Source organism: Neomonachus schauinslandi, chromosome 14 (genome assembly GCF_002201575.2).
Source record: "Neomonachus schauinslandi chromosome 14, ASM220157v2, whole genome shotgun sequence".
Lineage (NCBI taxonomy): Eukaryota > Metazoa > Chordata > Mammalia > Carnivora > Phocidae > Neomonachus > Neomonachus schauinslandi.
In genome coordinates this window covers 20,560,413-20,586,132 of record NC_058416.1, presented here as the reverse complement: position 1 = coordinate 20,586,132, position 25,720 = coordinate 20,560,413, and the positions used below count along the sequence as shown (strand labels likewise).

Genomic DNA, 25,720 nt, shown 5'->3' with positions numbered 1-25,720 from the left:
GTTCTTGAGTTTTCCTGGGGGAAAGGGTTGGCTAAAGTTACATATTGGCATTTACAACATTGAAAGTGGATATTCTTTTCTGTTGTTTCTTCTTGTTTCTAATACCTCATTTGATGCCTTTAAAAATTTATTGAGCACCTACCATCTGTGATGCATGATAGTAGGCTTATGAAATGAAAAATATTCTGTATAGGAGAATGTTAGGTATTGTGATGTCATAGACTCTGTCCCCGTAAGAAAGACCGTGCCTCAGTAGTTTTTAGGGCTTAAAAATAGTGAGGACTCTTCCCCAAGTACTATTCTCAGATAATTATGTATACAAAATTTCAGGAACATAGTAGGTACTCAATAAATGTTTCTAAATCAATGATGAAGGAATTCAAGGTAATTACAGTAATAGAAAATCTATAATGTGCATTGCCTTAAAAGGATGATAGAAATGGATTTTATTCTTTAAAGAAGATTATAAAAAGTTTACATGTTTAGTAATTTCTCTCTGTATGGCTGTTATTCCTTTTAATGGAACTGTAACCTGTTGTTTTTGTATTACAGTTTTTAAGAGAAGTGAATAGAAATAAACCATTTTGAGGAAGCCATGGCAAAATCAATTACAAAACACAGAGTTTGTTCTCGGCAATCTTCAGTATCTTCTCTGTTAGCAAGCTGCAGCCTGAGTGGTAGTAATTCCTCTAACTCTGATGGCTCTTTTCAGTATAAGGATAAACTGTATAGTTCTGCATCTCAGGCTCTACAGGCCTATATTGATGATTTTGATTTAAGCCAAATGTATCCTGGTGCAAGCACTGGAAAGATTAACATTGAAAGATGTTCCACTAATATGCCAGAATTCTCCAACTATATTTATAAACCAAAGAATGGTATGCTTTTATTTTTTATTTATTTTTATTTATTTATTTATTTAGTCTATTGATTTAAAGCATTTGAGAGATGTAGCCTTGAAAAACTAGACACTTTTTTTTGTTGTTGTTCCTTTGGGGTAAAAATGACTTTATAATATTGAGGTCTTGATATTTTTCTTAAATGATTCTGTAATTCTCTGGATCTCAGGAATTTTCAGCTAAAAGCTTCTTGTGACCTTGGAGGGAAGGTGATGACTGTAACTAATAACAGCAGGTGGTTGATCCTAAACCCTTAAGCCATTTTATTATAGCATAATGGAAACAGCATTGACTTGGTGGTTCTAGGTTTCATTAACGAGCTTAATGACTTTAAACAAACTTGTCTTTCTGAATTTATACTTGATTAATCCCAATTGACAGAATAAGACTCTATTAGTCTTCCTGATCTGTATTCTGTGGGACAATAATATAAGATGTTAAGAGTTTTTCCTTGAGGGGCGCCTGGGTGGCTCAGCCGTTAAGCGTCTGCCTTCGGCTCAGGTCATGATCTCAGGGTCCTGGGGTCGAGCCCCGCATCGGGCTCCCTGCTCTGCGGGAGGCCTACTTCTCCCTCTCCCACTCCCCTTGTGTTCCCTCTTTCGCTGTGTCTCTCTGTCAAATAAATAAAATCTTTAAAAAAAAAAAAAAGAGTTTTTCCTTGATAAGCCTTCCACAAGGACAAGTTTGGAAAATGCATCTGTTGATAACCCAGGTAACACTTTACTAAGTACTTATGGAATGGCCCTAGTATGGAAAAAATTTGCATTCAACTCTCAGAAGTATGTGGGCATTGTATTCCAGAAGAGTATTAGAACAGATGTTCTCTTTGTGTTAATGCTGTTGCAGGTTTAGTATGCAGAAAGCAAACTATTTTTCCACCTAGTTTAATAGCATATTTTTCTCCTAAATTGCAGCCAGTGTTGAGTGACCAATAGTAATGTGAGTGTATTAGTGCATCAGGTATGTCTAGATGAAAAAAGTTGAAGAAACAGTAAATTAAAGAAAAGGGAAAATTTAAGAGTTTGAGAGAAAAGTGTAGAACTTAGTTAAAGTAAATTGGAGAGATGGGAGGAAAAAGCACATTGTATTTCATCAACCTATACCTTTTATACTTTCAATCAAAGTTTTAGTGAAGATAAAGGGAAGCAGCAAGAGTGATTCTTAAATTCTTAATTCTGTTTACTGTTGACTGTTATGAAGTATTGTTATATGTAATAGGAAAATAAACAGAACTATGCTTTGTTTTTCAGCTTTTGAAAATCTTGATCCCAAAAAATGCTCCTCTTCATCCTGTAGAAGAAAGACTGTTAATGACATAGACTCCATTAGCCTAACAACTGATGATCTATTAAAACTTCCAGCAGATGGATCATTTTCTTTAACTTGCATTGGATCAAGTCACCGAATTAGCAAGAAAAACAAGAAAGGCATTCGAAGACTGAGTTCCTCGGATACTGAAAAGAATCAAAATTTTCGAGAACCTTCCACTCCCATGTGCAAAGATAACTTAGTTACTCCTGTTGTATACACAAATATAAATGGAAAGCAACGTGGTAGGCTAAAAAAAACAAAACTTGTGAATAAGACTAATAAGTGGGTTTCTGAACCATCTTTATCATTTTCCAAGAAGTTGTCTTTCAAAGACAGTTCAGAACACAAACTTGAAAAGAATTATCCAAGATGGCTCACTAGCCAGAAATCTGACCTTAATGTTTCAGGAATAACTAGTCTACCTGATTTCACATACCCAGTCTGGCTCCACCATCAAGACTTGCTACCTGATACAAATAGTCAAAGGATTTCTAAAATATTTAAAGAAGATCATTGTTCCCCTAGACATAGTTACCAGGCACAAAGAACTTCTCGACTTATGAATAAATTAGACAGTTTTGAATATTCTTTTGAACCCTCAAACATTTCAGACTCCTTGAGTGATGATAAAGGATTAGTTAATGAATATAAATGTGATTCTGAACATAGCCAGTGTCAATGTGAGAATCCAGTTCTCCCAGGACAAACCAAAAAGCCATTCAGTGGTAATTGTTTTGTTTTGTTTTTAGAGAATTTTTTTTTTTTAAAGATTTATTTATTTGAGAGAGAGAGAATGAGAGAAAGAGAGCATGAGAGGGAGGAGGGTCAGACGGAGAAGCAGACTCCCTGCCGAGCAGGGAGCCCGATGCGGGACTCGATCCCGGGACTCCAGGATCATGACCTGAGCTGAAGGCAGTCGCTTAACCAACTGAGCCACCCAGGCACCCTGTTTTGTTTTGTTTTTAAGAACCAAAGGAAGTGCTGTAAATTTGACCTAATGTCTAGGAGCTTTTATGCTATATTCTTGATGTAATGATCAGATGATAAATCTTTTGAACACTTATGGTCTTCATTTCCATAGCATTTTGTGCCTAGGAAATGTCTTTTCTCCCCTTTTCTTCTTTGAAATGTCATATTAAAAAAGTTTATTGTTGCAGTTATGTGTATATTCCAAATTATCTGAATTCTTATTTGTTGGCTTTGAGATTTTGCTGTGCTTTTTATTTATTTTTTCTCTTGAATTAATTTAATCTTTTAAATTAGGTGACAAAATTGAATTGCTTATCCTGAAGGCCAAGAGAAATCTAGAGCATTGTACTAAAGAGTTACCGAAGTCTACAAAGAAGGATGATAGTCCTTGTTCATTAGATAAACTTGAAGCAGAAAGATCATGGGAAAATATTCCTGTTACTTTGTACGTAAGTTACGATGGAAAAATTTCCTGGTTTTCCAAATAAAAAAATTTCATGTGAACAGCTGATTTATTTTTTAAGTAATTCAATGATAATTAACAATAATAATGACGTTAGTTGTATAGAGCATTGCTTTGTGTTGTTTCTTTAAATTGCATTTTTCAGTTGTTACAAGATGGTGTAATGTTTCATAACCTTAGGCACATTCTATAACTTTCGCCTTTGTTACATGTTTCTTGTGTTGCACTATAAAATACTGATTTATGTTTAATATGAAGAATCATAGCCCAAAGCAACTATTTTGCATTTGAGGATATAAAATTCTTGTTATTTTCTTTTTACTTTAAGTTTTTTCTCCTTCTATATTCTCTCCATATATGGAGCTATGCAGTTATCCATTCCTTTTCATTTACATTTTACTTTCTCTTAGTTATTTTCCTTAAACAGTGGTGCAATTTTTGTATGGTCTGTGGTATAAATTTTTGTAGTTTCTAAGATTATTTTCATTTGTGTGCTTAACCTTCCTATGACATAGCTTCTCAGAATAATTTAAATAGTGTTTACCTAGAAACCTATGAATGTGAGTGTGGAGTAAGAATTAAGCTTAGGTAGGAAAGCTTTTTTCCTTAGGGATATTATTACATCTGAACTCATCAGAAATGCATTCTTGGTAACACTATATCCTGCCTTAGGCTCTGAAAATTTATCATCTTCTGTTGTCTAAACTTTCTTTCTGTTGTAGTCTGTTATAGACAGAGTCTGTTAATTCCTGTATCCATTTTTTTTTTTATCACTTCTCAGTTGAACATCTTATTTTTTTGAATATGGACACTGAATATAATTCTGGTTAGGAATCCCAGCCCTGTGACTTCTTTGCTGACACCTTGTACAAGTTATACTTCTGCTTTTTACAAATTACTACTGCTTTGTACAAATTCTACTATGTACAAGTTACTTCTGCCTTGTATAAGACCTTATATAAGTTCTTCTTCTACTTGGGGTTGCTGTGAGAATTCGTTTGATTAGAAAATATATACAAAGTACTTAGAACAATTTCTGACTTTTGATGAGCTCTGTTGTAATTGTTAATAGTGGTGATGATTATCCAGAATATTTTTTTCCATATTTAGCTTCATTTCTCAATTGTTGGTTCAATAGTATCTTTATTTTTTAAAACTTGGGTTAATAACTAGCTCACTTAATTCTTAAACTTATTTTCTAATTTCTTATTTTCTTGTCCGTTGGTCTTTGTGAAGTACCATAACTATAATACTTTGCTTTCACTTGCAACCAAAATGGGTGAGCAGATAGTATAAGAGGTATTTAAGAGTAAAATTTTTGAATGCATGTAGTGTATTATGTGATTAGATAATATAATTTACACTTGTATGATTATTACAATCATTGGTTTGGCCCAGTACCTTGTGTATAGAAGTTGGCTTCTGGAAGATTGAATTCATATTATGATGGGTACGTTTGTACATAAAGTGAATGATGGTCTGTGAGGAGAAGGAATTAGACCTGACCTCAGTGTGATGTTGACAACTTATTGTCAATCTATCATCAAAACAAAAATTGACTAGGAAGTACTCAAGGTAGTGTACTAGAAGGTAGAACACAATCACAGTCAGATAATTACTTTTTTTGTTTGTTTATTTAACATTTTTATAATGGAAAATTTCAAAGAAATACAAAAGTAGAAAAATAGTATAATGAATCCCTATGTACCCCACACTTATCTTCAGTAATCTGGTAAATGCTTTTTGATGGTAGAGGATGGATGTGCAAACTCTTTTGGTAAAGAATGGGCAAAAAGACTACTTGGGAGCAAGAAAAGCTCATAGTAAGTTACAAATCAAATGAGTCAATAATGAAGTATTGTTAATTACTAAGAAAAATTAGAATTGTGACATTTAAATGTTAGAGAAAGATTCTTAGGTATCTGAGCACTTGAGTTAGAAACATTTTATTTATTTTTATTTTTTATTTTTTATTTTTTATTTTTTTAAAAGGTTATTTATTTATTTGTCAGAGAGAGAGTGAGCACACACAAGCAGGGGGAGCGGCAAGCAGAGAGAGAGCAGGCTCCCTGCTGAGCAAGGAGCCCTATGTGAGACTCCATCCCAGGACCCTGGGATCATGACCTGAGCCAAAGGCAGACATTTAACTGACTGAGCCACCCAGGCGTCCCTAGAAACATATTTTATATTGACATATGAATAAGAGAGAGAATGATTTTATTTATTCTCTGTGACTAATAGAATTTGTTTTGGGAAAATTCTGACTTGCTTGGGTTGCCCTTTGCTCTACTATACCCTGAAACATCAAGAAATAGGGGCGCCTGAGTGGCTCAGTCATTAAGCATCTGCCTTCAGCTCGGTCCTGATCCCAGGGTCCTGGGATTGAGCCCAGCTTTGGGCTCCCTGCTCCGCGGGAAGCCTGCTTCTCCCTCTTCCACTCCCCCGCTTGTGTTCCCTTCTCTCGCTGTGTCTCTTTCTGTCAAATAAATAAAATCTTAAAAAAAAAAAAAAAAGAAAAGCAACATCGAGAAATAAACTAATATTTATTGAGCATCTATTACATGTTCCAGGTACATAGAGTTAATTTATGCAGTACTTCTGTAAGATAAGTGGGACTACAAATGTAAAACTGAAATTTAGATAAATAAATTACATATCATCACATAGTGAGTGGGATTGGGATTGGAACTCCGGAATTTTAATTTCAAAATTGATCTTTTCCCCACTGTAATCTGTCCTCTTTGTTAATGCCAGTTCTGGAGGGCAAGTCCTATTGCTTTGACATGGAAGAGCATGTAACTGCCATTCCAGTAGAAACTCATGTATTTGTGGGGGGTTTTAACTATCATTGGGTGACAAACCATGTCTATTTGGAAAAATGTACTGCTTATTTCAAACAAACAAGATTTTGGAGTATAGCCTGTATTTGAAGGCTTATTTATTTAGTTAAAGACTAATGTTTTTACTTTCTTCATAGTTTTTCCTTAAAGCTTTAAAGGAGAAACAAGGAGATAGGGAAGGTTAGATTCTGGTATCAGTTTAGAGAGAAGATGAGGGAATTACAAAGCAAAATCAATATGAATCATATCTATAATGGTTGTTTCTTGGTGACTATTTTTGTTTAAATGATAACCATTCAGTTATACACTAAGTTTTATGAATTGGGAACTTAATTACTGTCTTGTATCCTTAAATCCTATTTAGCAAATCTCCTGTTCCTGTTAATTCTGATGATAGTCCTCAACAAACTTCAAGGGCAAAGTGTGCTAAAGGGTTCCTTGAAGATTTTTTAAATAATGATAATCAGGTGGGTGAAGTTAAATCTTTTTAACTTACTAAAAGAGGATTTTTTAACTTACTAAAAGGATTTATGACTAATACACAGATTTTAATTTCTAAGATGTTAAAAACAAAAACTCATTCAAATTCCCTATTTTTCTTTTTTTCTTTTTTCTTTTTTAAAGATTTATTTATTTGAGGAAGAGAGAGAGACAGAGAATACAAGCAGGGGGAAAGGCAGAGGCAGAGGGAGAGGGAGAAACAGACTCCTGCTGATCTGGGAGCCCGACATGGGGCTTGATCCCAGGATCTGAAGATCGTGGCCTGAGCCGAAGGCAGATGCTTAACCATCTGAGCCACCTAGGCACCCAAATTCCTGCTTTTTCAACACAAGTGCATTAAACCATCACTGCTAGAATTATTGATAATTTTGTTTTAGTATTCTAAAGTAGAGGGACCTGGGATTGAACTCTACAGAGAGCTTAAATTATCATGGTTTTTTTTGTTTTGTTTTTTGGGGCAGTATATAAAGCATATCATTATAGAGTAAGTTATATTTTCCCATACAATGGTTGATTATTGAGAGTTGTGTTTCTAAGAGAAACTGATAAATCTCTATAATTTAGGAAAATAGGAAAATTATTATGCAATTTTACAAAATCAGCATATGTGCATCTTGCAAGTAACCCTAAAATAAAGTATAAATATGTATATGTGCACGTAAGAAATTATATATCATTTGACATAGAAATATAGCCATGGCTGTTAAATATTGAAATCATACAGGGGCGCCTGGGTGGCTCAGATGGTTAAGCGTCTGCCTTCGGCTCAGGTCATGATCCCAGGGTCCTGGGATCGAGCCCCACATCGGGCTCCCTGCTCCTTGGGAGCCTGCTTCTCCCTCTGCCTCTCTCTCTCTCTCTCTCTCTCTCTCTCATGAATAAATAAATAAATAAAAATTAAAAAAAAAAAGAAATCATACTTTTGGGGTCCTGAAATATGGAAGATTTGAGAGGTTAAACACTCAAAGATTAGCTGAAAATTTAATAAAATGAACTCCTTCTGTGAAATTTACTAGAGAAAGTAGAAGCTGTCAGAGTATGTTTGACCTTAGAACTTTGTGTAAGATACTATAGCAGATATTGGGTAAGTGAAGCTTAATTATCAAAAAAAAATTTTTTTTTAAAGATTTTATTTATTTGACAGAGAGAAACAGTAAGAGAGGGAATACAAGCAGGGGGAGTGGGAGAGGGAGAAGCAGGCTTCCCGCAGAGCAGGGAGCCAGATGCGGGGCTCAATCCCAGGACCCTGGGATCATGACCTGAGCCGAAGGCAGATGCTTAACGACAAAATCAAGTATTTTTTTGGCAAATATATCAATAGTAAGCACTTTTTTTAGGAACTGTATCCCTAGTAGTGAGTGAGTAAGAAGAAATCCTTGTGTGTTGTATTTTTTATTCTAATTAGAGAGAAAATTAAACAAAAATATTGTATGTGATATATAAGGGAATACTGTAAATGTTGTGAAGAAAAATTAGTTGGGATAGAAAAATAAGGGTATAATTTTAGCTAGGGTAGTTAAGAATGACCTTTAATGAGCTGATATTTGAGCAAAAATCTAAAATGAGTGAATAAGCCAAATATACATAGGGAAATAACTTTACATGTAGAGGTAATAGTAAGTGCAGAAACTGCAAGGCAGAATTGTATTTGGCACATTCAAAGAATATTAGAGTCCATTAGGGTAGCTTGATCAGAATGAACAAGGGAAAGGATGGTAAGAGGTAAGATGAAGAGGTAACCAGGAACCAGATCATGTAGGGTCTTATAAGTGATGGAATGAAGATTTTGTTTTATTTAGGTGAGATGAGAAGTCACTGGAGGGTTTTGAGTGGAGGAATGAAGTGATCAGATCTACATTTTAAAATAAAAAATGGCAGCTGTGTGGAGCACAGACTTAGAAGGAGCTGGTGAAGGAGCAGGGAACCCAGTTAGGAAACTTCTGTAGTCTTTCTGGATAGGATTGGCATAGGTGGGTACATTGGAGGTAGTCAGAAATGGGTAGACTTTGGCATGTATTTTGAAGGTAGACCTAGTAGGATGGAGATACAATTCAGAGAATGAATCCAAGATGTTTGAGTCAAGCAGCTAAAAGATTGGGTGGTGGCATTTACTTAGGTAAAGAGCACTGGTAGAGGAGTAAATTTGCAGAGGTTCTTTTAAGTTTGAGATGGATGAGTGTTAAATACTAACCAACTGGTCCCTTTTCCCCTGCCAGTACACACACAATCTCACTACACTACCAGATTGTTTTGTTTTATTTTTTTGTTTTTGCTTTTTAAAGATTTTTATTTATTTATTTGACAGAGAGAGAGAGTCAACGAGAGAGGGAACACAAGCAGGGGGAGTGAGAGAGGGAGAAGCAGACTCCCCGCCGAGCAGGGAGCCCAATGTGAGGCTCGATCCCAGGACCCTGGGATCATGACCTGAGCCGAAGGCAGATGCTTAACGACTGAGCCACCCAGGCACCCCTGTTTTGTTTTTAATAATTTTAGATGTAAAGAAGGTTCTTATCACCCTTCTTTCAGCTTCCCTAATGTTATCATCTCACATACCATACTATAATGATCACAAACAAGGAATTAAGATAGGTACAATTCTGTTACCTAAACTACAGACCTTACTCTGATTTCACTAGTTTTTCTACCAATGTCCTGTTCCAGGGTCCAACATTGTGTTTAGTTGTCATGTCTCTTTAATCTACTTCAGTCTGTGACAATTCCTCAGTCTATCCTTGTCTGTCATGACCTTGACACTTTTTAAAGAGTACTGGTCGGTAGGTTATTTTGTAGATAGTTCCTTAATTTGGGTTTGTCTGAAGTTATCTCATGATTAGAATGAAGTTATGCTTTTGGCAAGAATGTGACAGAAATCATGCTATGCGCTTCTCAGTGCATCATACCAGAGGGTTCACGATATACTGATATCATTGATTTACTGATTTGTGTCTTAGTTGGGCTACTGTAATAAATATGCCATAGACCTGGTGGCTTAAACAACAAACATTTATTTCTTACAGTTATGGAGGGTGAGAAGTCCAAGATCAAGGTTCTAGTGAGGTCCTGCTTCCTAGTTTGCAGATGGCCATCTTCTCCATAAGATCTCCCATGCCAGAGAACAGGGAAGAAGCAAGCTCTCTTGTGTCTCTTCTTAGGAGGGCACTAATCCCATTCATGAGGGCTCCACCCTTGTAACCTAATTACCTCACAAAAGTCCTTTCTCCAGATACCATCACATTGGGATTAGGCTTCAACATAAGAATTTTAGGGGGACACATTCAGTCCATAACAATGTGTTAATATAATAATATATGAAATTATAATATGTTAATACTTGTGATGTTAACCTTGAACACTACAGTGTCTACTGTCTCTCCCTTTAGTAAAATTATGGTTTCCCCTTGTAATTAATAAATATGGGGAGATACTTTGACACTGTGCAAATAGTCTCAAAATTTCACTAATTTAAGCATCCATTGGTGGATCTTCTTTTCTTTTAATTGAAATCTTGTAGAATGAAGAACTGTTCCTTCTCCTCCCCATATATTAATTAAATTATTTATATCGATAGGGACTCATAAATAGATATTCTAAGTTTTTAATACAATGTTGTTACTTTGTTGCTCAAATTGTTCCAGTTTTGGCCATAAGGAGTTCCTTCAGGTTGGCCCTGTGTCCTTTTGACATGTCCTCATCCTTTTTTGGAGCACTTCTCTGTGGGGCCATGTTTTTTTAACTGGAAAATGGCATTTAGAAATGAAGATCTGGGCACTAGTTGTGCTTATTGCTACTGGGATGTTATTCATTCTAGACTTTCTTAGCAGGCAGATCTACGAAATATGTATGTTTACTAATCCACACATGCACATCTATATTTCTATATCTGTATATTTTATATGTATGTATAAAATCATGAGTTCATACTGATACCTCTGACTCCAGTCCAGTCCTTCAGGGTTTGTTTTAGCCTTTCCTGTTCCTTATTTGTAACAACTTTCCACTGGTGAGAGTCGTGTCTATTATCCGTAATCCCTTAACTATTCGTGCATTCTTAGCATACACATTTGGCAATTGTTAATCCATATGCCTGTAAGAAACAAATTTACTAACTAGATCACATTATTTATGTATAGTTCTTTTTATCTTAGCCTTACAATATCCAGTCAGAGTACTGCTTTCCAAAGTTACCTTGGTTAATTATTTCTTCCCAACACCTTTCATTGTGGTCATATTGTTCAATTGTAATTCTGTTAGGTGGTTCACTTTTATTGTATATATTGAGTTTAAACCACATCCTATTTGGTTTAAATTATTTGTTTTTTTAATATGTGAAACATTACTATAGTTCTGAGAGAGCTATATAAAAAGATATACTCCGGGCGCCTGGGTGGCTCAGTTGGTTAAGCGACTGCCTTCGGCTCGGGTCATGATCCTGGAGTCCCAGGATCGAGTCCCGCATCGGGCTCCCTGCTCGGCGGGGAGTCTGCTTCTCCCTCTGACCCTCCTCCCTCTCATGCTCTCTGTCTCTCATTCTCTCTCTCTCAAATAAATAAATAAAATCTTAAAAAAAAAAAAAAAAGATATACTCCAAGACATTCACTACCAGGTTTTATTTTTATTTTTTTAAATTTATTTGAGAGAGAGAGAGTGAGAGAGAGAGAGCACAAGAGGGGGTAGGGTCAGAGGAAGAAGCAGACTCCCCACTGAGCAGGGAGCCTGATGCGGGATTCGATCCCGGGACTCCAGGATCATGACCTGAGCCGAAGGCAGTCACTTAACCAACTGAGCCACCCAGGTGCCCTCACTACCAGGTTTTAATGATGAGTCTCAGGACAAATTCTATCAGACATACCAACATTTATTAAATATTCATTAGTGAATGGCACAAATAGTTCATATAATCTGTTTCTCGTAGTTTTCTTTTTGGAACTCTGATCACTAGTTTGCATGAAAAATTCACTCCAGAGGCAGGCTTTTGTAACCCTTATGGTTGGCATCAGGCAGCCAGAAATTCTTCTAAGTCAGTGGCTGGATGGAGGTAATTTAGAGATAATGCTTCAGGTGCTGTCCACAAGAGTCAGGAGTCAGGAGTATAAGGCTAATTGGATCCTTTTTTTTTTTTTAAAGATTTATTTATTTTTATTTGAGAGAGAGAGGGGGAGGGAGGAAGGGAGGGGCAGAGGGAGAGGGAAGGAAGAGAATCCCAAGCTGACTCCCTGACGCAGGGCTCCATCCCATGACCCAGAGATCATGACCTGAGTCAAAAACAAGAGTTGGATGCTCAACCAACTGAGCCATCCAAGTGCCCCAAGGCTAATTGGATCCTTAAGCCCTGTTTATTTTTCTTTATTTTTAAAATTCTGGTGAAATATGTATAACATTATATTGAAGATGTATGTAATATGGAAGATGTAAAAATAAGAGTTTGGTAAGAAGACTTTAAAAAAGTTTAAAAATATCCCTTATAGATTCTCTTAAAAGAATCCTGACCACCTTATCTAGTGCTGTTGCCCTCCTTGAATGCAAGTAAGATCAGTGATAATTGAGGTATGCGTGTTTTTTAGGTAGCAAGGAATGTGTGGCCAATGAATAAGTGAAAAACTAGCATTCGTTGTGTGAAAACATACTTAAAAGTGTTTAGAGAATGCCATATTTGAAATTCTAGTCACTGTTCCGCTGATAACCAGCTTCATTTACATACCCAAAAAGAGCATGTTGGCCTACCTGAGCTTGTCAGTTCTAAAAAATCTATGATTTTAAATGTATAAATGAATGTATTGCAAATGTGAAGGTGTACTGTTCTTTTGAAAAGAGCAGAGACTAGAAAGAATATTGCCTAACTTTAATAATGGTTGTCTGTAAGTAACTTTATCTGGGGACTGGGTAAGGGGAGGTGTTGAGTTACAATTTTGATTTTTCAAAACACATTATTGATTGTACGGTTTGAATTTTTGCACTAATTTTATATTGGGGGAAAATAATAAAAAATGTAACTTTTTCCTCCCTGAATTGCTTGGTTTCATCTGTTTTAACCTCAGAGCTGTACCCTTTCTGGAGGGAAACATCATGGTCCTGTTGAAGCACTGAAACAAATGTTATTTAATCTTCAAGCAGTACAAGAAAGTTTTAATCAGAATAAAACAGCAGAACTGAAAGAAGAGATTAAGCAAGTAAGCACAGACTTGATTTTTGAATTGAGATCTACGAATATGAATTGAGATCTCTGAAGATGTGATTTCTTCCTAGATCTTTTTCAGCTTGACCACTATAGTTATATGTTAAGAAGCATGCCACATAACACATGTTGTAGAGTTGTGCTAATTGTTATTTTTTCAGAAATTAATTATAATACTATTAGATTTCTATAGTTGTGTGTACCCCTGAATGGGTTGTTCTATTTAGTTTATGGTTGTAAATACAACATCTTATTTAGATCTACCAGCATTACAACTGTAATATGGAAGGATTGTAGGAGTTGTTTTTTTTTTTAAGATTTTTATTTATTTGTTTATTTTTTATTTATTTGACAGAGAGAGAGATAGCTAGAGCAGGAACACAAGCAGAGGGAGTGGGAGAGGGAGAGGCAGGCTTCCTGCTGAGCAGGGAGCCCGATGTGGGACTCGATCCCAGGACCCCAGGATCATGACCTGAGCCGAAGGCAGACGCTTAACGACTGAGCCACCCAGGCGCCCATAGGAGTTGTTTTTTAATGCCCTATAAAATTATCGGTATAATCCAACTTTTTGTATTTATATTTGGGGAGGCCTGGAAAACCTTTTCAACCTTAGACTTCTCCACATAACCTTTGTCTTCTGAAATTTTGTTTGGTTACCATGAGTTTGGCTCTTCTTATAGCTGATGTAAAATTTTATTTTAAAACCATTATGTTTTTGTGTATTTCCTAGGAACTTGGAAATCTCTTAGTGCTTTGGGCTACTGTTCTGTAGGGATTGAATTTTCTTCACAGTAGTATAGTGTTTACAGAGAGTTTAATGTTCTCCTAAATCCAATTTTGAATTCTAATTCTGCCACTTAACTAGCAAGTGCAATATTTGTACAAATCACTTAACCTCTTTAGTTTCAGCTTCCTCTTCTGTAAAATGAGGTTGAGAAGATAAATTGAGATAAACTCTGTGAAGTACTTATTATATAGTACTTGACACCTGATAAAAAATAGCTGGTAAATACTTAAATATTTTTATTGTCATTGGTTTTTTTAATTCTTATTCAGTAGAGCTTTATGAAATTCAGTTTTAATTACATATGAATGGATCAGCTCTTAGGAACTGTATTACTTAATTCTTGTCTATACATTTTAATGATTATTACATTAACATATAGAGTGTATTCCATCCTTTTTTAGACATCATTGAGACATAACCTTGTTCTTACAGTTATAATTTCAAGTCAAGGTTTTATTTTTATTGGACATACATTTAGAAGTGTACATGAAAGGGTGCCTGGGTGGCTCACATGGTTGGGCATCTGCCTTCAGCTCAGGTCATGATCCCAGGGGCCTGGGATTGAGCCCTGCATCTGGCTCCCTGCTCCGTGGGGAGTCTGCTTCTCCGCCTCCCTCTGCTTCTCCCCCTGCTCATGCTCTCTCTCTCTCTGTATCTCTGTGTCTCAAATGAATAAATAAAAAAATCTTTAAAAAAAAAAAGTGTACAGGGCGCCTGGGTGGCTCAGTTGGTTAAGCGACTGCCTTCGGCTCAGGTCATGATCCTGGAGTCCCTGGATCGAGTCCCGCATCGGGCTCCCTGCTCAGCGGGGAGCCTGCTTCTCCCTCTGACCCTCCCCCCTCTCATGTACTCTCTCTCTCTCTCAAATAAATAAATAAAATCTTTTAAAAAAAAAAAAGTGTACATGAAAGATGAATCTAAGTAGTTATATTTTTAGAATAAAGAGAAAATATTTATTTTTAAAAAGATTTTTTTTATTTATTTATTTGACAGAGAGAGAGAGAGAGCACAAGCAGGGAGGGGGGCAGTGGGAGAGGGAGAAGCAGGCTCCCCACTGAGCAGGGAGCCCAACGTAGGGCTTGATATCAGGACCCTGGGATCATGGCCTGAGCCGAAGGTGGACGCTTAACTGACTGAGCCACCCAGGCACCCCTAGAATAAAGAGAAAATATGTAATGCTTCACTGAAAATTATTTGCTAGAATTATTTCCTTGGAAATGCAGACAATATTTTTTATTGTTCTTATTATTCACATATTAAATAGTATTTAAGTTTATAGTTACATTATATTTTCAATAACTTGTTATATTTGGTTTTTTTAATAGGTTTCAGAAGATAATTTCTCTAAATCACAGTTGAAGGAAAGTATGGTTCCTATTACTAGTTCACTTCAAAAGTAAGTATTCCCTACTAATTTCTGAATATATTATGGATACAAATCCATTTTAGCCTTTCCTTTGAAATCAGAAGATTATAGGAGGAATTAAGTAGTTCTAAGAATAGATATACTTGGTATATTTAAGCTTCATGGAACAATGTTTAATCCTGAAGTTTTCTCTTAAACTTGCGTTATTTTCTATTAAAATGTTCTTAGGACCTAATGAGATAACCTTAGACACCTAAGTATAATGGATGTGAGTGGCTTAAAGAGATTCTCTTTTCATTTCCGACTAATAGCAACAATTTGAGATAGTATTGGTATGGATATCATGGAAGAACAACTTGTTCATGAAATGTGTTTTTATGTATTCTCTCTAGAATAAATATAATAATCATAAATGTGTCATTATTTGATGTATCTCCACAGAAACCTAAAGTGGACATAATGTCCTGAATATAAAAATAGGTCTAAATGCCATAAAGGTGTTAATCTGCTATTTCCTTAGTTACATTATCTTAAGTAAAAATGTGGAGATGAATACAGATGTTTCCTATGGTCATGGTATTGGCAGAGGGAATCGTCTTTATTTATGGGTTTTGTTGTGTGAATATGAAGTACCCTCAGAAGATGGAATACTGAACTTTAGGACATGCTAAGATTGAAATTTTTTACTTTACTGACATCATTTCACTTGGCTATAAGTGGGGCTAAACAAATATTGTCTACCTTTTGTCCTTTCAGAATTTGCTGAGGATTTGGTTTTCTAAGGAAGTGGTGGAAAAGTGTAACACTAGACATGTAAACTTAGGACTCTAATTGCCATGATATGTATGTGTATGTGTGTGTATACACACACACACATTTTTTTGTTTCCATGGTTTAAAAATATATGTATGTATGATTTTTCCCCCTCTACTTATAATGTCCTGGGTACAAATAATGCCTCTTTCTTTATAGCCTGCCATAGTACTTGGGGATAGTGTTCCTATCCAGTAGGAGTCAGTGAATAATGATAATAACTAACATTTATTGAACACTTACCAAGTGTCAGTGTTCTTAGTGCTTTTGAATGTAATTCATGTGATCTTTATAACCCTATGAGGTTAAGTACTGTCATTATTTTCATAATTCAGATCAGGTAATAAAGATCAAGTAATAAGGTAACTTGTCCAAGGTCACATAGCTAGTGAGAGGTAGCAGTGGAATTCAAACCAGATAGTCTGATTCTGTAGCCTGTGTTCCTAACACTCCTCTTATTAATGGTAGTGGTACATTATTATCCATTTAGGCTAGTGCAGGGCCTCAATTGGTTGTCTAGGAATAAAGACCTCATTCTGCTTTAAAATTTAAAGTAGATGACCTCAAGCTTTTCATGTTTCTTAAAAGCATTTATTTATTTATTAAACAAATTTTTTAAAAAGATTTTATTTATTTGAGAGAGAGAGAGCAGGAGAAACCATGAGAAAGCACAAGCAGGGGGGAGGGTCAGAGGGAGAGGGAGAAGCAGACTCCCTGCTGAGCAGGGAGCCCAACTCGGGCCTTGATCCCAGGACCCTGGGATCATGATCTCATCCGAAGGCAGATGCTTAACTGACTGAGCCCCCCAGGCGCCCTTCTTTTTTTTTTTTTTTAATTTTATTATGTTATGTTAGTCACCATACAATACATCATTGGTTTTTGATGTGGTGATCCACGATCCATTGTTCTCGTATAACACCCAGTGCTCCATGCAGTACGTGCCCTCCTTAGTACCCATCACCGGGCTGACCAATCCCCCCTCCCCTCTAGAACCCTGTTTGTTTCTCAGAGTCCATAGTTTCTCATGCTTCATCTCTCCCTCCGATTCCCCCCCCCTTCATTTTTCCCTTCCTTCTCCTGACATCCTCCATGCTATTCCTTATGTTCCACAAATAAGTGAAACCATATGATAATTGACTTTCTCTGCTTGACTTACTTCACTTAGCATAATCTCCTCCAGTCCCATCCATGTTGATATAAAAGTTGGGTATTCATCCTTTCTGATGGCTGAGTAATATTCCATTGTATATATGACCCCATCTTCTTTATCCATTCATCTGTTGAAGGGCATCTCGGCTCTTTCCACAGTTTGGCTATTGTGGACATTGCTGCTATGAACATTGGGGTGCATATGGCCCTTGTTTTCACTTCATCTGTGTCTTTGGGGTAAATACCCAGGAGTGCAATTGCTGGGTCATAGGGTAGCTCTATTTTTAAATTTTTGAGGAACCTCCACACTGTTTTCCAAAGTGGCTGTACCAACTTGCATTCCCACCAACAGTGTAAGAGGGATCCCCTTTCTCCACAACCTCTCCAACATTTGTTGTTTCTTGCCCTGTCCATTTTTCCCGGGCGCCCTTCTTAAAAGCATTTATATTGAACTTGTGTCACAGACTTAAATGTATTTTCTGAGTTAAAGTACATAGCCTGGAAGATGTTTTTCTTGGTGAAGATGAACACTGGGCTGTAAGTAATTAAATGACCACAAAAACTGATATTATAGGTGCTTTTACTATTAGCTAAAAGAATTTTTTTTCATAGTAGTAACTTTTTTCTAGCTTGGACAACCAGTAATCTTGCCTACATGTAGAATGCCATTTTCAGAGAGTAAGATTCATGTTCTGTTAGATGGCTTTTAGCTGTTGGTTCTGTTGGATTATCTGGGGCAGTCTTAATTTGGCTTTTACTTACATTTCAAAGGTATTATCAGTAAGGCATTTGTACTGTTATGAAGTAAGTTTAAACTTTTAAAAGTGTGTAAGTACATGTTTTCATTATTTTTAATCTGTAGATTATTTTAAGGACAATTTGAAATTCAAATTGTTCTGGTTGGGTTTATAGTCATCTTTTCATAATTCAAAATAAACAGACTCAGCTTCTTCAAAAGTTGCGGATTGTACCTTGGGTGCTTTAATGACCTTTCCTGGGATGAAAAGTCCTATTATGTCTCTCCTCACCCCTCAAATAACAGTTTTTGTTTTGTTTTTTTTTTTTTTTTTTTTTTTTAAAGATTTTATTTATTTATTTTGAGAGAGAGAGAATGAGAGAGAACACATGAGAGGGAATAGGATCAGAGGGCGAAGCAGACTCCCTGCCGAACAGGGAGCCCGATGCGGGACTCGATCCCGGGACTCCAGGATCATGACCTGAGCCGAAGGCAGTCGCTTAACCGACTGAGCCACCCAGGCGCCCCACAGTTTTTGTTTTTAACAGTTTGATTGCTAACCAGTTTTAAAATGTCTTTCATTAGCCTTAGGAAATGCCAAGCTCTTAGTATGGTTCTGTTTACTCTGTTGGACACTCAGTTTTCTTATATTCTTCCATTAGAAATAACTGCTCTCTGGGAAGACTCATTAGACCTGAAGTATAAATGATTGAGTAGCTTAAAATGTTATTTTTTTCAGAGGGATTTTGCTTTTAGTAGGAATCTAAATTGTAATTGTTTTGTATCCCTATAATGCTTTAGCTTTGTCTTATTTACATAATAGGAACTCAATAAAAACTTACTAACTAAAACGTCCATAAGAGAAATTTGTCATCTTAGCAAATGAAAAAATTGTAGTTTTTTGAGCAGGGGCCTTTTCTAGAATCTTGTATGTCATGTAAGCCACCAGCTACTCTGCCCAGGCTGGCTGTGAAGAATGAGCAATAGTATGTTGCTCATATGCTATAAAGGTGAGCAGTAGGAGATGATTGCAAAATCATCAGTCATCCAAAAATAATTTGTATTGGCTTTGGAATTTGTTGTTTTATATACAATTTGGAAATGGATGTGTAAGATTTTATAGTTCTCAGTACTAAAGGCCATGCTGTGAAGACTTAATGATAGCTAGAAAGTTGTCCTGTTTCTCAGTTCTCTTTTCTTGCTCAATTTTCTGGTCTTCATTCTATACTAGAAATAGACAGAATTACCTCTCAGATTTGCAAAACATGATCCTAGAGCAAGGATTTTTCTTTTATTCTAATGTACTCTACTAAAACCTAGGGAGTGGTTGGCAGTTTGTTCAGTTGTTGCTGGATACTAGGCTGAATATAGGCCGGTAAACAGTATTTAAGCACAGCCAATATAGCAGTACTAATAGGAAACCAGATGCAAGATATCAGTAAGTTAAAAATATAGTTAAATTGCCTTCATATAATCAGTCTGTTACTGAGTTTCTGTGGGTTGATTTCTTTTTAAGATTTTATTTATTTATCTGAGAGAGAGAATGGGAAACAGAGAGCATGAGACGGGAAGGGTCATAGGGAGAAGCAGACTCCCCGCTGAGCAGGGAGCCTGTTGTGGGACTCGATCCCGGGACCCCAGAATCATGACCTGAGCCGAGGGCAGTTGCTTAACCAACTGAGCCACCCAGGCGCCCTGTGGGTTGATTTCTATTTATTTATGCTCACTGATAGATCCTTTTTCATAGTAAGACATGAGCTTTTTTATTTCAATTTTTAAGGTGAATTGACTATTCAGTGTTGTATGTAACATAACTCTTAAATTGATATTTTCCCCATTAGCTTGCTTTTTCACCTTTTTGGAGAAGAAACTCAGGAATAATTTCCTTCTATAATTTTATTCTGCACTTGTCCCTACACATAATAGCAAATCACTTTTGATAGCCTCTTCTCTAAGTAGATTGATTGTCTTATTCTTAGCTGGGCAGATAAAAGTTAAATGAAAGGAACTGCTAGCTGATTGTGTAGGGGGACTGAAGATTTCACATTTCTGCTTAGCTTTTTTTTTTCATTCCCATCATACTATACCCCTCCCTTTCCTTCCCATCATTCTCCTTTCTCCCTAACATTGTTTTTTAAAGACATGAAATAGGACTAGAAAGGAAGCCAGTTATATTGAGTTATAGTTATGAAAATGTTAGAATAAATTTCTAATTAGTAATACATGCTTCTTTATTAATGCATTTAAATAAGACATTTAAAATACAGGTAAGTTAAAATTCATTTTGTGAAAACATATTATATGAAGGCCTTTTACATAACTTGAATAAAAGCATTAAACCATGCTGTGGTCTTTTATTTACCTTTCACATGTTGATCAGCAAACAGAGAAAGGGAATATTGGAAAGCATCAATGTCTGGGTCACCAGTTATGTCATATGAACTTTTGGACTGTAAGCAGAAAGACTTAGAATGCATATGTTTTAGCAATGGGGTTAATAATTAATGTCATTTTGTAACTATTATATATAACTATTGTAATTTTTAAGTAGCAGTGAATATCAAAACTGTTCTGAGATACCTGCAATGACTACAGTGTGATAGAAAAATATCTCTAATTTCTGTGGCATATGAGGTCACCGATTTTGGTCTGTTGCTTACACTCATAATGGAAGGAAATGCTAATTTACAGGTAGCATTTAGTGAAAATAAAGATGAGGATTTTTTCCCGCATCCAATTTAGTCAGCTGTCTAAATCCAAGGGATCTGTGGCCCTCAGAATTGTAAACAGCGAGATAAGACGCTAGCTGCTTGCCCCTCCCTCCCTTTCTTCTCTCCTTCCCTCCTTCCCTGCTTCCTTCCTTCCTTCCTTTTTTTAAGATTTTATTTTTAAGCACTCTCTATACCCAGTGTGGGACTTGAACTCACAACCCCAGGATCAAGAGTCTCACGCTCCACTGACTGAACCAGCCAGGTGCCCCTCTTTTGAATGTAGGTTGCTAAATAATAAGCCTGAAAAGAAAAAGATAGATCTAAGTCCAAAGTATATTCATAGATTATCTTCTTTCTCATAAATGTGTGTCTCTAGAAAGAAACTGATTTTTTAGGTAAAGAGATATTACTATAGGATGTAGAAATGATAGAGTCTAATTTTACCTCTGATTGCATAGTAACTTTGGGTGATTTATTGTCATTTAGTTAATGAAGATGAGAATCTCAAAAATTAATTGAAGTTGCCAAAAGGGTGGCAAAATCCAGATTCTTATTACATTTGAGTAAGTGTCCAAGAAGTAGAGTACAGGGAAATAGATATAATGCAGTAATTAACAGTACTAGTTTCTTCCATCTTCATATCCTGGGTCAAGTGGAAAATGTATTTTATTTAATATAAATTTACCAAACCTGTGTTAGAGACTGTAAAAATAGGGTATTGTGGTCATCACCTTTCAACTCAATTTAGAAATTACTAACAGATTACTGCGCATCATAATTGTTACATTATTTGTTTTTGTTGGTCTCTTATTTATCAGAGATCTGAAAAATGGTTGATTGACATTTTCTGGGTGGTCTTTGAGGATCTGAATGAGTAATAGGGGAAAGGAAAAAGGAAGAGTATTTTTAGAGGAAGACTGGAAAGTTAAGGGCCTCTTTTTTCTTGGTTTGTTTGAGGGGTGATTAAATTTTCTTCACTGAGACCTGACCTATAATCTTAGCTTTATTTTAGAGAAAAAAATCAGGTTGTTTGTTTAATACCACATAATTGTCATTTGTTTCCCCTTATCCTCAATAAAAATGAGTTTTCCTCAACTGTAATGGATCCTTCAGTGCTATTTTTTAAATTTTAGCTATTCTCAATGTACATCTTAATGAATGTACTTTTTTCTTAAATGATATAAACAGTATTCCAAAAGAAAAGGTATAATTTCACAGAGCTATTGTGATAATGACATAAAATAATGTTTTGTTAAGTGTGACACAAATAAAACCTATTATTATTAAACTTTGTGGCAGACTTTCAAAAAAAATCCCATGCATGTCAAAAATATATTTTTTAAAGTAAATGTTTATAAAATTTAAATGAATTATTTTAGCCCTCAGTTATTCAGATCTCAAGGTTTTATAAAGAAAAATTCTAAATATTTGACACTTATTCTATAAATTCATTTCTCATACACTAATTTTGAAGTTAATAAACAATGTAATCACCATTTGTTGCTGTCTGCATTGTCTGTTCATTCCTTAATATTGGTTTATAATGTGTTTTATACTTTTTAATGAAGGGCTTTGCACCATTTATCCCGCCTGAGAGACCTGGTTGATGATACCAGTGGGAAACAGTCGCCGAAAATGTGAAGAGGAAAAAAAAAAGGGTCCACCCAATAAATGGTCATCACAGAACAAAGATGTATTTTTATTCCTGTTGCTTAAACTGACAAAGAAATTATAAGCCATACATTATTCTGTGATTGGTTCAAGTGTTATATATTTTTTAAAAAACAAACTTGAAAATGTGCATAGGTTTTGTGACCTATCCTCATTTAATGCCAAAATACCAGAATGTGAACTGGAAGGACCCACACTGTGTCCTACAGTCTGGCTTTGGTTTTCAGGCCAGCAAATGTCCAATATTCAAAGATGGATGATGTCCGTTATTGAAGCTTATGTGCACTTAATCTTCTTGAGCGTCCTCACCATTTTATCATCTAATTCTAGATTATTAAGAAACTCTTCCTGGTTTCTATCCAAAATCTCTTAAGTAGACATTTTGATACAATTAGCATCTACATTTAAGTAGGCTAGAGGAATATCAAAATTGTTATGGTTTATCTTATCCATATAGAAATATGTTGCTTTTAATTTTTATAAATATTTAAGATATGTTGTATTTGCAGATAACATTAATTTAATAATGGGATGATACAGTGCTAAAAGGAATGTTTTATGTTGTGAAATCCAAGAGAAAAACTCATTTAATTAATGCTTTGATTTTGATTCTGTGTAAGATAATCTTGATATCACTTGACAGTTTACAAAACATTTTTTTGGGAGTATATTTGATAATTTAATATTTTGATATTATTTCCCAAATTTTAGTTTTGAGGTTAGCTCAAACTAGTAAAAATTATAAGATCAATGACCAATCGCTGTATGCAATTTGTTAAGTAAACTTAAAATGAATGTGGAAAATCCAAAAGCAACTCTGTATTATAAAGCTATTTTGTAAGAGCTGAACTTTCTTTAAAGCAATCTGTAAAGTTTGTCTCTAGCTGGAACTCAACAGAGCTATATAATTTTGCATTTTCTACCAAGTAAACTTCTAATAAACAAGAGAGCATCTTTACCAACAAAACTAGGAATTAAATCATAAAGCATATTTTAAAAGCCTGATGAAATGAAAGAACATGAGTGTTTGTATACATACAGTACAAATTAACACTGCCCAAATCGCAGCATCTTTGCTAGGTAGCTTTACTGTCAAATAGGAGTTTCTAAGTACATTGTGTTGAAGACTTTTTTTTCCCCTCAAGTTTAAAGCACTATGTAAGAGCTTTGCTATAGAACTTACATGTCAAAAACTATAGAGTGAACCCTGTCATTTATTTTCTTGGCCAGTGAGTCAGAGTTACCACCATACAATTGTTTTTGCCCAGTTTGAGGGTCACTCGTCATTAAGTTTGTTTTGCTTACTCCATTATTTCTGCTACCAACATTCTATTTTCTGATTATTGTCTTCTGCTTCAAAACATATAGTTTGCATATAATCAAACAAAGTATTACTTTGATGATGAAAGTATGGGTGGCTGTTAAAAATGCAGATTTTAAGTAGGTGAACATGAGGTGGATCTGGGTTGATCATGTTCCAGGCTTAGCCAAATCCACTGTTACACAAATTTTATAGAAAACAGAGAAGATGAATACATCAGATAATAAACTTCTAATTGCATATATGTTGATCAGACTTAGTATTTAGTATGCCTAAAAAGTATTTCCAAAGGTATTATGCTATAATGACTGAACAGCACTGATTTGGTTAGTGCTGTCATTTGCAAGAAAGTATCTCCAATGCTAAATAAGATAAGCCTTCTAAATTTTTTTTTTTTTTTTTTAAAGATTTTATTTATTTGACAGAGAGAAACACAGCGAGAGAGGGAACACAAGCAGAGGGAGGGGGAGAGGGAGAAGCAGGCTTCCTGCCGAGCAGAGAGCCCGATGCGGGGCTCGATCCCAGGACCCTGGGATCATGACCTGAGCCGAAGGCAGACGCTTAACGACTGAGCCACCCAGGCGCCCCAAGCCTTCTAAATTTTTATATTATAGCTAGTATTTTAAGAAACTTGATTATACTTATTAAAGGAGTATTTTCCTTTTGTGTTAAATATGGAAGCTTAGTCATTTACCTAAAATGGGAATTAATTTTATTGAAATGATAAATTCCAACTTTTTTTTTTTAAAGATTTATTTATTTGAGAGAGCGAGAATGAGAGAGAGAGTACATGAGAGGGGGGAGGGTTAGAGGGAGAAGCAGGGTCCTCGCCGAGCAGGGAGCCCGATGCGGAACTCGATCCAGGGACTCCAGGATCATGACCTGAGCCGAAGGCAGTCGCTTAACCAACTGAGCCACCCAGGTGCCCGATTAATTCCAACTTTTTAATAAAAGAAATGTATGAGAGTCAACTAAGAAAAAAAATTTTTTTAAGATTTTATTTATTTGACAGACAGTGAGAGAGGGAACACAAGCAGGGGGGAGTGGAAGAGGGAGAAGCAGGCTTCCTGCTGAGCAGAGAGCCCAATGCGGCTTGATCCCAGGAACCTGGGATCATGACCTGAGCCGAAGGCAGACACTTAACGACTGAGCCACCCAGGCGCCCCTCAACTAAGAAAAATCTAAATGATAAATGTTCATGAAATTGTCTAAAGAATTGATTTAATTACATGTTAAATATTTCAGTATTTTTTTTTAAAGATTTTATTTATTTATTTGACAGGGAGAGACAGCGAGAGAGGGAACACAAGCAGGGGGAGTGGGAGAGGGAGAAGCAGCCTCCCAAGGAGCAGAGAGCCCGATGTGGGGCTCGATCCTAGGACCCTGAGATCATGACCTGAGCTGAAGGCAGACGCTTAACCCACTGAGCCACCCAGCCACCCCTATTTCAGTATTTTTTATTTTGAGTTTTCCAGGGGTAAAAGGGTGACAACAGTATTGAGACTGCTGAGTTGGAAATTAAAAGCACACAATGGTAACAAAGGTTTTAAAAATTGCAGTGAGAATATAAATTTTTGGGGCGCCTGGGTGGCTCAGTCGTTAAGCGTCTGCCTTTGGCTCAGGTCATGATCCCAGGGTCCTGGGATCGAGCCCCGCATCGGGCTCCCTGCTCAGCTGGGAGTCTGCTTCTCCCTCTCACTCTCCGCCTGCTTGTGCTCCCTCTTTCGCTGTGTCTCCCTCTGTCAAATAAATAAACTAAAAAAAAAATTAAAAAAAAAAAAAAAAAAAAAGAATATAAATTTTTATCAACCCCTTTCTTTTAGGTTTATTTAAAAGTATTAGGTAGAAAAGGAATTTTAAAAAGACATTTTTATGTCTTTTTATTAATGTCTTTTAAAAAGACATTTCAGGGGCGCCTGGGTGGCTCAGTCGTTAAGCGTCTGCCTTCGGCTCAGGTCATGATCCCAGGGTCCTGGGATCGAGCCCGCATGGGGCTCCCTGCTCTGCAGAG

At 36.0% G+C, this 25,720-nt stretch overlaps 1 protein-coding gene across 3 annotated transcripts; it reads left to right on the top strand.

The window, feature by feature from the left end:
* The first annotated feature begins 595 nt into the window (after nucleotides 1-595).
* C14H18orf54 (chromosome 14 C18orf54 homolog) lies at nucleotides 596-22,372 on the top strand. Of its 3 annotated transcripts, none has more exons than XM_021686373.1 (7): nucleotides 596-878; nucleotides 2,150-2,395; nucleotides 3,474-3,624; nucleotides 6,847-6,949; nucleotides 13,019-13,150; nucleotides 15,268-15,338; nucleotides 22,286-22,372. In XM_021686373.1, exons 1-7 carry the CDS (start codon nucleotides 596-598, stop codon nucleotides 22,356-22,358), a joined length of 1,059 nt encoding a protein of 352 aa, XP_021542048.1. In that variant the 3' UTR covers nucleotides 22,359-22,372. The 3 variants fall into 3 exon arrangements, with proteins under 3 accessions (XP_021542048.1, XP_021542047.1, XP_021542046.1); XM_021686372.1 differs by having other exon boundaries at nucleotides 2,150-2,452; XM_021686371.1 differs by having other exon boundaries at nucleotides 2,150-2,935.
* Nucleotides 22,373-25,720: the final 3,348 nt, after the last annotated feature.

Bases quoted from the DNA above. Each gene is read 5' to 3' on its own strand.
- C14H18orf54 (XM_021686371.1), top strand. From the start codon at position 596: ATGGCAAAATCAATTACAAAACACAGAGTTTGTTCTCGGCAATCTTCA. The intron at 3,625-6,846 runs GTACGTAAGTTA...AATCCTATTTAG, and splicing joins GAAAATATTCCTGTTACTTT to CAAATCTCCTGTTCCTGTTA. The intron at 6,950-13,018 runs GTGGGTGAAGTT...TTTTAACCTCAG, and splicing joins TTTTAAATAATGATAATCAG to AGCTGTACCCTTTCTGGAGG.